At 42.5% G+C, this 14,437-nt stretch overlaps 1 protein-coding gene across 1 annotated transcript in view; it reads right to left on the bottom strand.

Moving 5' to 3' along the window:
* Window positions 1-11,819, bottom strand: part of LOC121394155 (ALK tyrosine kinase receptor-like) — a 120,253-nt gene extending 108,434 nt beyond the window's left edge. Inside the window, exon 1 of the mRNA XM_041564220.1 lies at window positions 9,669-11,819. Coding sequence (XP_041420154.1) covers window positions 9,669-10,374 — 706 coding nt within the window. The 5' untranslated portion in view covers window positions 10,375-11,819. The remainder of the gene's footprint in view (window positions 1-9,668) is intronic.
* Between the last annotated feature and the right edge of the window lie 2,618 nt (window positions 11,820-14,437).

The raw sequence follows: 14,437 nt of genomic DNA on the forward strand, positions 1-14,437 counted from the left end.
TTTCTTCGTTAAACTTCGGAAGCAGACCTTCGTTTTCAGCGCAGTTGGAGTAATTTTCCGGTCCGGAACAACTGCTCATGCACCGAAAGTCACGAAAATTTAAGGGACTTTTGGCGCATACGCAGTTGTTCGGGACCGGAAAATTTCTCCGACTGTACATGCGCCGAAAAAGAAGGTCAGCTTCCGAAGTTTAACAAAGAAAACAAGATGGGTGCCGTGAACTGTGGCGGACAGAATCTGCACCGAGGGGTAAATAAAAAGTTAGGGCCATTTGCCCGGGTACCACCTAAGCTGGGGGGGAGAAGGGAGGGGGGTAGGGGATTTTATGTTACGAGTTAATTTCTCCTTTAAAAGTTTCTGGTTTAGTGCGGCATGCATTTTATTTTTAGATAAAATGCCTGAAAATACCAGTAAATGCCCAAAATATGTATGCGATGGATGCCTCTGGTTTCTGTTCTAGAGTAGCACCTCCTCCTCTGAGCCCAAGGTTTAAGGTGGCCATACATGGGCAGTTTAAAGCTGCCAATATCGGTTCTTTAAGCCAATTCAGCAGCTTATTGAGGAGTATGAGGTCTTCCGACGATATTTCTGGCTATCGATGACCGCATCGGCTAATTGATGTGTTCCTCATCCCATCGGTATCCAGTCTCTTTGTTGTAATCTGATATCACCCTGCCATTGATGGACATACTGGGGAAAGATCTGCTCGTTTGGTGACCTTGCCAAACGAGCGGCTGTTAACGTGTATGGCCACCTTTAGTTTCCATACAATGGGCCAATCATATGACTAAAGCATCCCTATGAGACGGAACCTAAAGTGCTGGCAGCCTGGAAAGTAATTTCATGTTAGGTAGGTTGGGCATTTCAACAGACAGGTAGTGATGGGCGAATTTCTCACGTTTCGATTCACCGGAAAGTTTTACGAAATTCCAGCAGAATTTGCGAAATTCACAAGATGGCGAAAAATCGTGAAATTGGAAAGTTTCATGAAAAAATCGTGAAATTATAAAATTTTCATGAATAAATCGTGAAGATCGATTATTCTCTCTGAAAAATTGTGAAAATCGGATTTTTATGCCAGCGTCCAAGCTGATGCTGGCGTTAAAGTCAATGGGTGTCCAAATAGTGTTGATGCCCACCGGCGAATTTTCACGGGAGATTCGCAAATTTATTCGCCGGCGGAGAAACATGGAAATTTGCCGCAAATTGATGCCAGGTGAATTTATTCGCCCATCACTACAGACAGGCCTTTCGATGGACAGACATTGGATGACAATTTAGTTTCTCAAATGATTTTACAAATCCAAAGTGAATCTTCCAACAATCTCCAATTGTCTCCAGTCAAGTATTTGTCTAATGATCATGGACACAACCTGTAATTAACTGATGCACCCTGCCCAATTTATAATTATATCATTGACACTATGAGCCTACTTGGACGGCCAAACCAGACAAAGGTCAATTTGATAAGTCACTAATGATATTTTCCTGATACACAGAAATTGGATTATTAGACTTTTTTGTTCAAAAGCTCTCCAGTTTGGAGTTTCAACAGCAATCTGGTCGCTATGATCTAAATTATCTTAGCAACCAGGGGGTGGTTTGAATGAGAGACTGGTATATGAATAGGAGAGGACCAGAATAGAAACAGAAGATGAAGGCAAATTATTTGAAAAGTTGCTTAGAATTGGCCATTCTTAACACACTAAAAGTTAACTTTAAGGTGAACCACCATCTGTGGGAAAATACTGTGAGTAGGCTTAGATCCTCCAATGTAGCACATCAGAACAGGCTTTTAAAGGACAAATAAACCCTACAAATGAATATGACTAAAATTGACCATATCTTGTATAAACTGACTTTACTTCACCAGCCTAAAGTTTCAGCTTGTCAATAGCAGCAATGATCCAGGACTTCAAACTTGTCACAGGGGGTCACCATCTTGGAAAGTGTCTGTGACACTCACATGCTCAGTGGGATCTGATTGGCTGTTGAGAAGCTAAGCTTAGGGCTCGTCACTAATTATCCAGCAGAAAATGAGCTTCCCTGGCTGTAATATAAGCTGATGCTACAGGTTTGCTGATTATTAAATTCTGATGCTAATTGCACTGGTTTCTGTGCTGCCATGTAGTAATTATGTGTATTAATTACTAATCAGCCTTATATTGTGACATTTCTATTCTATGTGTACTGTATATTGTGAGTGGGTCCCTAAGCTCAGTAAGTGACAGCAGCACAGAGCATGTGCAGTGAATCAGCAGAAAAGAAGATGGGGAGCTACTGGGGCATCTTTGGAGAAACAGATCTTTACTGCTAAAGGGCTGTGGTTGCCTTGGGCTGGTACAGAAGCTCAATACATAATGTACAACATTTCTAGTTAAGCTTTAGTTCTCCTTTTATCACAGGTACATCATTACTTGTGCCAATTCTCTGATGTTTATATGATATACAGTAGCCCATACTAAGTGTCATTGATTGGGCACAGGTTGCTACGGAGAGCTGCAAGACAAACACCTAAGAGCATATTTATAAGGCTGGAAACAAACTGATCATTTTGCACTTTTTCAGGATAAATCATTTAGCACACCTTTGTCAATACGCCCCACAGCATTCCACAGCCTTCATGTTTAACAGTTTAACAGCAATATTTCCTTATTTACTGTTCTCCCAGACTCTCCAGATGTCTCTCATGTCCGTAACGGTTCATTAAACGCTTTGCAATCCCTCCCATAATAACCGGTGCTTGAAGATGAATATATTTATTGTTGTTTCATTCGATGCAAAGAGCGTGATCGTCGGCAGGACTGTAATGCTCAGTGCAAGAGTGAGTCAGACTATAAATGTCATCAGATGTGTATAATAGCGGGATCTTAATCCCCTACTCAGGGTTCGGCACAATAATCCGCTATTTCCTTGTTCAATAAAGTGTTCTGAAACCATCCGCCTCCTTCGCTTTCTAATGAGATCCCAGCGGGCGAATGACTAGTAAAGTACAACGCCTGTAACTATGTAGCCTCAGATATGGACGTAACTGTTACTGAATATCTGACATCCAACTCCTGAATGAAGACAGAATGAAGAGAAACAGACGCTGAGAGAGGAATAGTGAAGATGAACGTGATTATTTCAGAAATGATGCTGAATATTTAAAGGGATACTGTCATGGGAAAAAAAAATTCTTTCAAAATGAATCAGTTAATAGTGCTGCTCCAGCAGAATTCTGCACTGAAATCCATTTCTCAAAAGAGCAAACAGATTTTTTTATATTCAATTTTAAAATCTGACATGGGGCTAGACATATTGTCAATATCCCAGCTGCCCCTGGTCATGTGACTTGTGCCTGCACTTTAGGAGAGAAATGCTTTCTGGCAGGCTGCTGTTTTTCCTTCTCAATGTAACTGAATGTGTCTCAGTGGGACATGGGTTTTTACTATTGAGTGTTGTTCTTAGATCTACCAGGCAGTTGTTATCTTGTGTTAGGGAGCTGTTATCTGGCTACCTTCCCATTGTTCTTTTGTTTGGCTGATATCATGCCAACTTGCAGTACAGCAGTAAAGAGTGATTGAAGTTTATCTGAGCACAAGTCACATGACTTGGGGCAGCTGGGAAATTGACAATATGTCTAGCCCCACGTCAGATTTCAAAATTGAATATAAAAAAATCTGTTTGCTCTTTTGAGAAATGGATTTCAGTGCAGGATTCTGCTGGAGCAGCACTATTAACTGACATTTTTTTTCCCATGACAGTATCCCTTTAATTGATTTGTATTTACAAAGTTTCTTATTTATTTTTTATTATTTCTTAATCTTATTTTTTTGCAACAGTTCCCCTTTAATTATGGCCCCCTATGGCAGGGGTCCCCAACCTTTTTTACCCACAGTCACATTCAAATGTAAAAGGAGTTGGGGATCAACACAAGCATGAAAAAGTTTTTGGGGGCTACCAAGTAAGTGCTGCTCTTGGCTATTTAATATCCCCTATGTGGACTGGCAGCCTACAGGAGGCTCTGTTTGGCAGTACACCTGGTTTCCATGCAACTAAAGCTTGTCTTCAATTTTGGAATCCAAAAATAAGCCCCTGCTTTGAGGGAGCAACAACCACGGGGTTAGTGAGAAACATGATGCTCATGAGCTACTGGTTGAGGATCACCCCTCTCTTACACATGTCCAACTTACAATTGCTGCTTTATGGGGCCCTGCTATGTTATGTTCCCTGTGGAGTTACCCCATTTTGGACTCACATAAAGACAACTCTGTGTGTGCCCATGGAAAATTAACCATTTTTGTCTTAATCCATCTCTGCATGTACAGTATAATGTCTATTTAACCTTCAAGGCTCATAGAAATAGAGAGATAGAGGTGTATAAATGGGAAGGATAAGAACTGGTTCTTCATGCTCAGACTGCTACACACCCACATTACAACCATTTAGCTCTTCTTTTTGCAACAGAACCAATAGTGGAGGCACCAAATGCACTGGAAAAACGTACAATCTGTTCTGCCCGGCACATTAGCGCTTGAGATGTGTTCAATCAAATATGTCTCGCTCTTGGCTGAGGGCAGGTCTGTACTTTAGAGTGAAAATCTAAAGCTGAAGGTTTCTGTGCGTATATAGAGCAGGGATTTCCAAAAGGTAGATCTGGATCTTCTAGTAGACCTTTAATTGGTGATCAGTAGATCTCAATACACTGCCAACAAACACCTTGACTAAATTACCCTTCTGTTTTATTCTTTTCATTTGGATGTTGATTCTGTAAAGGTTACATAAGAAATTGTTGTTTTTTAAATAGAACAGGGATGCACCGAATCCACTATTTTGGATTCAGCCGAACCCCCGAATCCTTTGGGGGGGGGAGGATTCGGCCGAATACCGAACCGAGTCCGAATCCTAATTTGCATATGCAAATTAGGGGCGAGAAGGGGAAAACATTTTGTTACTTCCTTGTTTTGTGACAATAAATCACCAGATTTTCCTCCTGCCCCTAATTTGCATGTGCAAATTAGGATTTGGATTCGGTTCGGCCTGAAAAAGGCCGAATCCTGGCCGAATCCCGAACCGAATCCTGGATTCGGTGCATCCCTTAAATAGAGTAATATAAATTCTCTATAATTTAATATTTAAAGGGCAAGTAAAGTCTAAAATAGAATAAGGCTAGAAATGTTGTATTTTGTATACTAAATATAAACATGAACTTACTGCACCACAAGCCTAATCAAACAAATAATTTATGCTTTCAAAGTTGGCTACAGGGGGTCAACATCTTGTAACTTTGTTAGACATCTTTGCAAGACCAAGACACGTGCACATGCTCAGTGTGGTCTGGGCTGCTTAGGGATCGTCATAAACAAAGCTGCTTGAGTTCTGTATGGCTGGGAAGTAAGGCGGGGGCTCCCCCTGCTGTTCATAAATATGATTGTTTCCCTGCAGAGCAGTTAGGGACTGTCTGACAATTCCTATCCATAGCAATTAAATGAAGGGAGAATTTCACTGCATACAATCAGGTTTCTTATAAAAACGGTACACATTTTTTAATTAAAGTATATTGGAGATAGATTTCTTTTTCATTAAAGAAAGTAAATATGTTATTTTATTTTTTATGCCTTTACATGCCCTTTAAGTATTATTTTCCAATGAACAGAATGCGAACAGTGATATTATGGATGTAGATCATAATGGGACAATATCACTAAAAGTAGACATTGTATTAGTAAATGATGGGCACTCCTGATATAGAGTATACATTTATATAAAAGATACAGAATTTATATGTAGAAGTTGTTTTTATCTGCTATTTGTTTACTCTTAAATTTGTGCACAATTATTCGTCCTGTGCTAGGTCCTCATACACTGCTATTAATTTACAGGGAAATAAAATGAATGAAATAGTTTAGCAAAGCTGGAGGTCCACAGGTTGCCTGTGTGGCTGGCGGAAGAAACTTTCCCATTGGTACTCAATGTTGCCCAATTTCCTCTTCTAAAAACTCCCTTTCCTAAACGCACGTACGGAGCTTTTATCTCCCCCTTACTCCCCTGAATGCACCCATTGTATTTTTGCCCTAATTACTTCTAGAAGCCATTGTCAGTCCTCGCTGATGTAAAAGTTATTATTCTGTTTAATAAGCTTCCTATTGCGTGGAATATCTGCTTTTAACTTTATTGGAGATACATTTCAGATTTCAAATCCAGCTCTTTTTAAGAAAATAATGTCTTTAATAACTGGAGCCAAAAATGTAGCTAATAGAAATAATGGGTGCGCATTATCTGGAACAGCCAGGTTTCTCTGGCCCGTGCCCAGAATAAACTAAGTGCGCTCCATTCATCAGGAATTAACTGCAAGCATGGATAGATATATACTAAGCCTGGGATTGGTGAGCAGTCTGTGTCCATTGCCAGGTCAGTCTGGAGGCAGTGGACCTCACTTATGAACATGAAGCAGAGCTAAATCTAGAGTCTGGGATATGTTTCCCCCCCGGAGGCCATGGGTTGGCTCCAGAAGAGAAGCTTAATGTGCTTTCAATGCTTACTTTTTACTATACCCACACCCAGAGCATCCAAGACTTTAAAGGAGAAGGAAAGGCTAAAATGAAGTAAGCTTTATCAGAAAGGTCTATATAAATACACAGGAAAACCTCAAAGTAATGCTGCTCTGAGTCCTCTGTCAAAAGAAACACAGCATTTCTTTCCTTCTATTGTGTACTCATGGGCTTCTGTATCAGACTTCCTGTTTTCAGCCTAAACCTCCAGGGCTAGGGCTTGAGCATGCTCAGTTTGCTCCTCTCTCCCTCCTCCCCTCCCTGCTGTAATCTGAGCCCAGAGCTATGAGTGAGCAGGGAGAGACTCAGGCAGGAAGTGATGTCACAGCAAGCTAATATGGCAGTTGCTATCTTAATCAGGAATAGCTCAGTCTAGCGAGCCTGTATTTAATGTTTGTATACAGAGCTCTCCTTTGGCCCAGCTGATATGTTAGGGTAGTGTGCTGCCAACCTGACCCTCCCACTATTGCCAGTCCAACTCTTTTTGTCATTGTGCCACTGTATGTGATCATTAATGATTATTTCTAAGGAACGGGGCGTAAAAAAGGACTTGGGATTTATATCTGAACTATCAAACCATGGACTCCCGGACTATGATTCCCAGCATTAAATTGGAGCCTGATTTATATGTGTCTAGTAGAATGTGAAATTGCAAGTTATGAGGTTGTAGTGATGATTTTAGAGCTCTGGAATAGAGGGGAGGTGCGTCCTAGGGTCCGTCTAGAGAGGGGTCCCTTGATAAAAAAATACAATTTGTGCTTTATATTTTTAGTTTGTTTTTAGTATGTTCAAAGTGGCCCCAATCTGTACTGAAACAGAGAGCTGCAGGCTGGCCTGGATCTAAAGTGTGTGTTTATTTTCTAAAACTGAAATTCCCAGCCTTCCTTGGGGCCCCACTGTGTCTCCGTTCCCTATTTCTGCTGGAAATACAACAGTCAATTTCTTATTTCTTATTAACCCTTTAGCATCACATTCCCCGCACCACTAATGCGCACAGTACAAAGTCTGCTTGTTAACAGGCCGCTTATTAGGCTAAGGCCACACTAGGCGATAGCGCCGCGATTTGACTCGCGGCGACTTTTCGCCGCGACTTTTAAGCCGCAATCGCTGGGGAAACTTTTGCGCTGGCGTCTATGGGGAATCGCGAAAAATCGCCGGCGTAAAAACACACGCGGCGATCTTTTCTCTACTGTCGCTCGAAATTGCCTCGCTAGGCGATTTCGAGCGACAATAGAAAAAAGATCGCCGCGTGTGTTTTTACGCTGGCGATTTTTCGCGATTCCCCATAGACGCCAGCGCAAAAGTTTCCCCAGCGATTGCGGCTTAAAAGTCGCGGCGAAAAGTCGCCGCGAGTCAAATCACGGCGCTATCGCCTAGTGTGGCCTTAGCCTTAGAGGTTTCACATGCCCCATCATTTAACCCCGTGCAGCTCCATCACAAATAATCTCTCCTCATTACCGGACGGAGTCATTCGACATTTGCCAGCAAAAAAAAACTTGCAATTCCGTCAATATATTTTGTTTGGTCCTTTTGAATCTTTAAATTCTGATTTATTTTAGTTAACCCATTACATTCCACTGCCTCACATCTGATAAAAAAATCCTTTGGCTTCCCTCGTACGCAGTTATATACTGTTGTGGCTGCATCTTTGCTTCCACGTTAATTATGATACATATTGGCAGATTTAGCAATACTGATTTGAACTGATTTGAGAAAACTAGTGCCACCTTGCAGCAAATATTTGGACTCTGACAAGTCAAAATAAATATGTACATAAACTAACTTGCTACTAATTCTCAGTGATACATATCTAGCCTGTTATGTGCTATATACCATAGTCCATGGCAACTCACACCCTTATAAATTAACCCATCCCATGCCTTATTGTAGTTAATATATTTGAATGCTAAAATGTTATTGATATACTGTGGCTGCACACAGGCATATGATTTACCCCATGCCATAATGACATTTATATACTCTGAATACAGACACATTTGCATTATCCCATTCTATATAAAAATGTCATAAATAGGGATGCACCGAATCCACTTTTTTGGATTCGGCCGAACCCCCGAATCCTTCGTGAAAGATTCGGCCGAAGACCGAACCGAATCCGAACCCTAATTTGCATATGCAAATTAGGGGTGGGAAGGGGAAAACATTTTTTACTTCCTTGTTTTCTGACAAAAAGTCATGCAATTTCCCTCCCGCCCCTAATTTGCATATGCAAATTAGGATTCGGTTCGGCTGGGAAGAAGGATTCGGCCGAATCCGAATCCTGCTGAAAAATGCCGAATCCTGGCCGAATCCCGAACCGAATCCTGGATTCGGTGCATCCCTAGTCATAAATGTGCTCTGACTGTATGCACATAATTAGACCATCCCATCCTATAATGTTATTAATGGGCTCCGTTTATTTGAGCATATGAAATAACCCATTGTCCTATGATTCTGTTCCCATGTTACTGCACATACATGAATTAAGCTGTACGGTGACTACATACACAGACACATGTGCAGTAACCCTTTCTGTGCCATAATGTTCACCTAGTTCATGTACTTTGACCGGACACATGAACGCACATATAAATGAATCTTATTATATGATGACTTCACAGACATTCAGGAAAAAATCCCCAATGCCCACAGTTCCAAGAACTATAATATACAGTGCCTGTAATACAGAAGAATGTCAGTTAAACCGTGACGTTTCAATTTAAGTCAATAACAGTATTTGATCTGTATAAGGCACTAAGACCCTTACAGTCATCCAAGTTAATAGTTTAATGACTACAAATGACCCTCTATCTTTGCACTGTCCCTTCTCATTGCTCCATTGCCTTCTTTGCAACAGATATGTCTCCCCTAACACACATACGTTCCACTTTCACTGCTTATTAAATCCTTAATGATTATCACAAACTCTGCTCACACTTTTCCCCTTCAGTGGCTTGAATCTTCCAATGTGCATTAACTCCTTCAGAGCCCCAGCTTGCCCAGTAATCCTTATCCTTCCTATGTGCCTCTCTCTGCGCCCCTGTATTTCTGAATACAGGCATTACACCAGTCAGTCATATCCCAAGCTGAATAAATATACATTTGCCACATGAAAGACACCAGGGATAAACTCACCTTTTCTCAGAATTTGGAAGGTTAACCTGGGCTGAGAAGCTCTGAGGGCAGCTGATAGTATATCCTCTCTCCCTGGGAAGAAGGCAGATCTCTGGGGCATCAGTCTAATCCTGAGCCTGCCCTCTTTAGATTTCAGCCACCAGCTAAACAGCTCAGCCAGGTCAAACTCCAGTTTCCTCTTTAGAACAAGACTTCGGGGATCCTCCTGCTCCTCAAACCTGTCATTTGTACCCTCTTTGGTGATTTCTGAGCCCAAAGATAAACCACAACCCTCCCTGATCATTTCTTCCCCCACTTCCAGCAGAAGCTGTTTGGATCTACGGAGGCTTTTCAGGAAGCCAGACTTCAGCACCTTGGACAGCGGTGCCGGCTTTTGCTCCCTTTTCAGATCCACTAGAATTCTACCAGGATGGTCCAATGATCCCACCAAGGGCCAGCAGTCCATGGCCAGGCTAGAGCTCGCCTGGAAGTTGGTATTCACAGCCCCTGCAGGGAACAGACCCAGAAGGTCTCTCAGAGAATTGCGGAAAGCCGCTGGGATGACAAAGTCCACTGCAAGGTTCTTCCTCTTCATCCTGGTGAAACCTGGCTCCTTGGGTCCTGACTGGGCACGGGGGCGAGACAATGTGCTTCTCTCCTGAGGCTTGCAGGATCCCAAAGAGCAGAGAAGGACAAGGACAGCCAAGTGAGAGCAGGGCAGTCTCATATTGTGCTCTTATTGGGGTGAAGTCCAAGTGATGCCAACCTCAAGTTAATGGAACTACTCCAATCGGGAAAAAACCAAGGTCTAATGATGCATCCAAATAACTGCCAACAGAAATAGTGTGTTATTGGCCAGTGGATTCAATGCAAATCCATCTGCAGGTTTAATTCACCTGCGCTGCTGCTGCTTCTCCTGTCCATGTAAATCCCTGGAATCTCATGTAGCAGCGAGCGATCTTTCCCTATAGGAGAATGGTTAGTAAGGGGAAACAGCCAGTGCAGAGTGCTGGAATGTATAAAGTCTGGGAACACACTCTCACGGTTATGGTGAAGGAAACAGTCCACTAATCTCGGCTCCTTTCTGAAAGTGCAGAAGTGATTCAGGATTCCTGGGTCTTTCCCAATGTGATTCTGCTTCTGCTGCAGTACAATGACAGCCTCTCACTGCCACCCTCTGGATAGTGTCTGGTGTGCACAAGCCCTTCACTGGCCCCTGCAGCAGCACCAACACAATCTTCAGCTCACAGCCTGTATTCTGCACTCTCCAGCCTGGGGCCACAGCACTTATGGGTGGTGATGTCACCCAGGACTGTCCCAGTGTAGCCAATAGCACCCACAGTGCTGGGGAATATGGAGATGAACTGGGCTGGGAAGGGGCAGCGCGGAGCTGCGGAGACACAGAAACAGCACCGACTTGTGAGCTCCACCATCCGCCACAGGGACAATCGGAGGAGATCCTTCTGTCTCTCATAACTGTCTCTTTTTCATAACTATCTCTTTCTCATAACTGTCTTTTTCAGACTGACAAGTGTCCCTTACTCATACTGTCTCATACTCATAACTGTCTCTTTCTCAAACTGACAACTGTCCCTTGCTCATACTGTCTAAAACTCATAACTCTCTTTCTCATAACTGTCTCTTTCTCAGGCTGACAACCATCCCTTGCTCATACTGTCTCATACTCATGTCTCTTTCTCAGACTGACAACCGTCCCTTGCTCATACTGTCTAATACTCAAAACTGTCTCTTTCTCAAACTGACAACCGTCCCTTGCTCATACTGTCTCATACTCATGTCTCCTTCTTAGACTGACAACTGTCCCTTGCTCATACTGTCTCATATGCATAACTGTCTCTTTCTCAAACTGACAACCGTCCCTTGCTCATACTGTCTCCTACTCATGTCTCTTTCTTAGACTGACATCTGTTCTTTGCTCATACTGTCTCATATACATAACTGTCTCTTTCTCAGACTGACAACTGTCCCTTGCCCATACTGTCTAATACTCATAAATGTCTCTTTCTCATAACTGTCTCGTTCTCAGACTGACAACTGTCCCTTGCTCATACTGTCTCATACTCATGTCTCTTGCTTAGACTGACAACTGTTCTTTGCTCATACTGTCTCATATGCATAACTGTCTCTTTCTCAAACTGACAACTGTCCCTTGCTCATACGGTCTCATAATCATGTCTCTTTCTCAGACTGACAGCTGTCCCTTGCTCATACTGTCACATAATCGTGTCTCTTTCTCAAACTGAGAAGTGTCCTTTGCTCATACTGTTTCATACACATATTGACACATATTGACTATATCTCTTACTTCTCATTGACTCCTTACTGCATATGGACAGACAGGGATGTTAAGGAATGGTGTCTCTTCTCTCTCTTTCTGTCTCTTATTGGCTGTGAATGCCAGTCTTTCCCCCCTCTCTGCCTTGCTCACTTTCTATTTCTGCCTCGCTCCCTGTCTATATGACTTTCTCTCTCCCTCTCTTATTTATTCTATGCCTCCCTCTGGCTCATTCACTTGCTCTCTTGTGTGTTTGGCCCTGGTACTCTTATTACCTGTCTCTTTCTCTGTCTCTTGCATTTATTCATTCTCTGTGCCTCTATCTGTTTGTCACCCTCTGCCTCATTCCCTCACTTTCTGTGTCTCTCTGTCACTCTTTGTCTCTTCCTGCAATTCTCTGTACCTGGGTTCTTCTATCATCTCACTCAATGTGCATGTGTAAATGTCATTCTAAGTGTCCCATCCTGTCACTCTGTGTGTTTGTGTGTCTCTTGTCACTCTGTGTGTCTCTTGTCACTCTGTGTGTCTCTTGTCATTCTGTGTGTTTGTGTGCCTCTGTTACGCTCTGTGTTTGTGTGTCTCTGTCAGGTTTATATTTATCATATGAGCGCTGGAGGGCTTATGTTTAGGGCTGCAGGAGTGGCCCTCACATGCCAATATGTAAAAAGAACAACTTCCTTTGCTGCCAGAAGCTTTCCTATTAAATCCGACAGCAGAGGTGGGGGGCCCATCTAGTGTTGTGCCGTGAGGTCATGAGCATACAATTTGCACTATGAGGTCTTATCCGCTGACATCACATGGGGGAACTCACAGATCCAATCCCTAGGGCAGCACCAGACCTGAATATTCTACTGGTCTCTGTCACTCTATGGGGCAAATTCACTAAGATGCGAAGTTGCGCCAGGCGCAACTTCGCCGCACTTCGCCAGGCATAGTTTCGCCAGCGCTCCGCAAATTCACTAAAATCCAAAGTTGCACACAGGGGTAGCGTAAGGTTGCGAAGTTGCGATAGCGTTGATTCGCTATATAAAGCGAAGTTACACTAGCGAAGGCTAATTTGCATACGGCGCGAAATTCAAATTTCAATGGAGGAACACGTATCTGCACTACAAATGCCTAGAAAACCTTCAAATCAGCAAATTTTATTTTGCCCTACACATGTGCCCACTGTCTAGGTAAGTTGCCATGAGTCAGGAAATGTAGGGGGGAGGAAGGGGAGCCCCAAAAAATTTTCGATCTTTTTCAGCCATCATGTAGAAAACACGCCAGCGTTTTTTGGGACTTAGAAAAAAAATTGACTTTTTTTGAAACAATCCCTATCTACTCTATTGCGCTTCGCCAGGTCTGAGGTGGCGAAGGAAGTCTAGCGTAAAAGGTAGCATTCAGTACACTGCGCAAATTAGTGAATTTGCGTAGTTTCATCGCTAGCGAAAATTCGCCTGGCGTAAGGTTGCGAAGTAACACTAGCGAAACTACGCCAGCGTTCGTTAGTGAATTTGCTCAGTAGCGAAAATGCCAAATGCTAGCGAATTAACGCTAGCGTTCGGCGCTTCGTGGCTTAGTGAATTTGCCCCCATGTGTTTGTGTGTCTCTTTTCTCTCTTTTTCTTGTCTCTCCCTGAATTATTTCAAACTGTCCCTATCTCATGTTGTCCCGCAAAGCTTGTGTAGTTGCAGTAACCAACAGCAACCAATAAGATATTTGCATTTAAACAGTTTGTTAGGAAAAACTACATGTTGATTGGTTGCTGTAAGTGATAAGAACTGTAGCAAACGTTGCGCCTTATATTAGTCAATCACATATTTCTCAATCTGTCTGGTGTCTGTCGCATGTTAATTACTGTCTTTCCATCCACCTTTCTGCTTGGTCTTCCCTTATCTGTCTATCTTTCTATGTTTTAACCCTAAGCCAAACTCACGCGGAAACTTCGGGCGACTTTGGAAATGAAGCACCGCGTGTGCCATGCCGCAGGCGACTTTTCATTATAGCTGGCGCAAGACAGAGGTAAGGCGTTTGGGGAGATTGGTCGCCGCAAATACGAGGCGATTAGTCGCCAGGCGACTAAATCTCCCCGAATTGCCCAGTGTGCCCCTACCCTAAAAGTGCAAATTCACACACTCTTGAACTCTTTGGAAGTTTTTAGTTGCACTCTCCAAAAAAATGTGTTATCCAAAAAGTCACACAGTGAGATATTTGCTGTGGGGGAAAAAAGACTATTGACCTTAAAGGGGTGGTTCACCTTTAAGGTAACTTTTAGTATATTATAGAATGGCTAATCCTAAGAAACTTTTCAATTGGTCTTCATTTTTTCTTTTTTTTAATTTTTGAATTATACCCCTTCTTCTTCTAACTCCTTCCAGCTTTTCAAATGGGGGTCACTGACCCCATCTAAAAAACAAATGCTCTGTAAGGCTACACATGTATTGTTATTGCTACTTTTTATTACTAATATTTCTGTTCAGGCCTCTCCTATTCATATACCAGTATTCAATTC

The sequence above is a fragment of the Xenopus laevis genome, chromosome 5S (assembly GCF_017654675.1).
Source record: "Xenopus laevis strain J_2021 chromosome 5S, Xenopus_laevis_v10.1, whole genome shotgun sequence".
NCBI lineage: Eukaryota > Metazoa > Chordata > Amphibia > Anura > Pipidae > Xenopus > Xenopus laevis.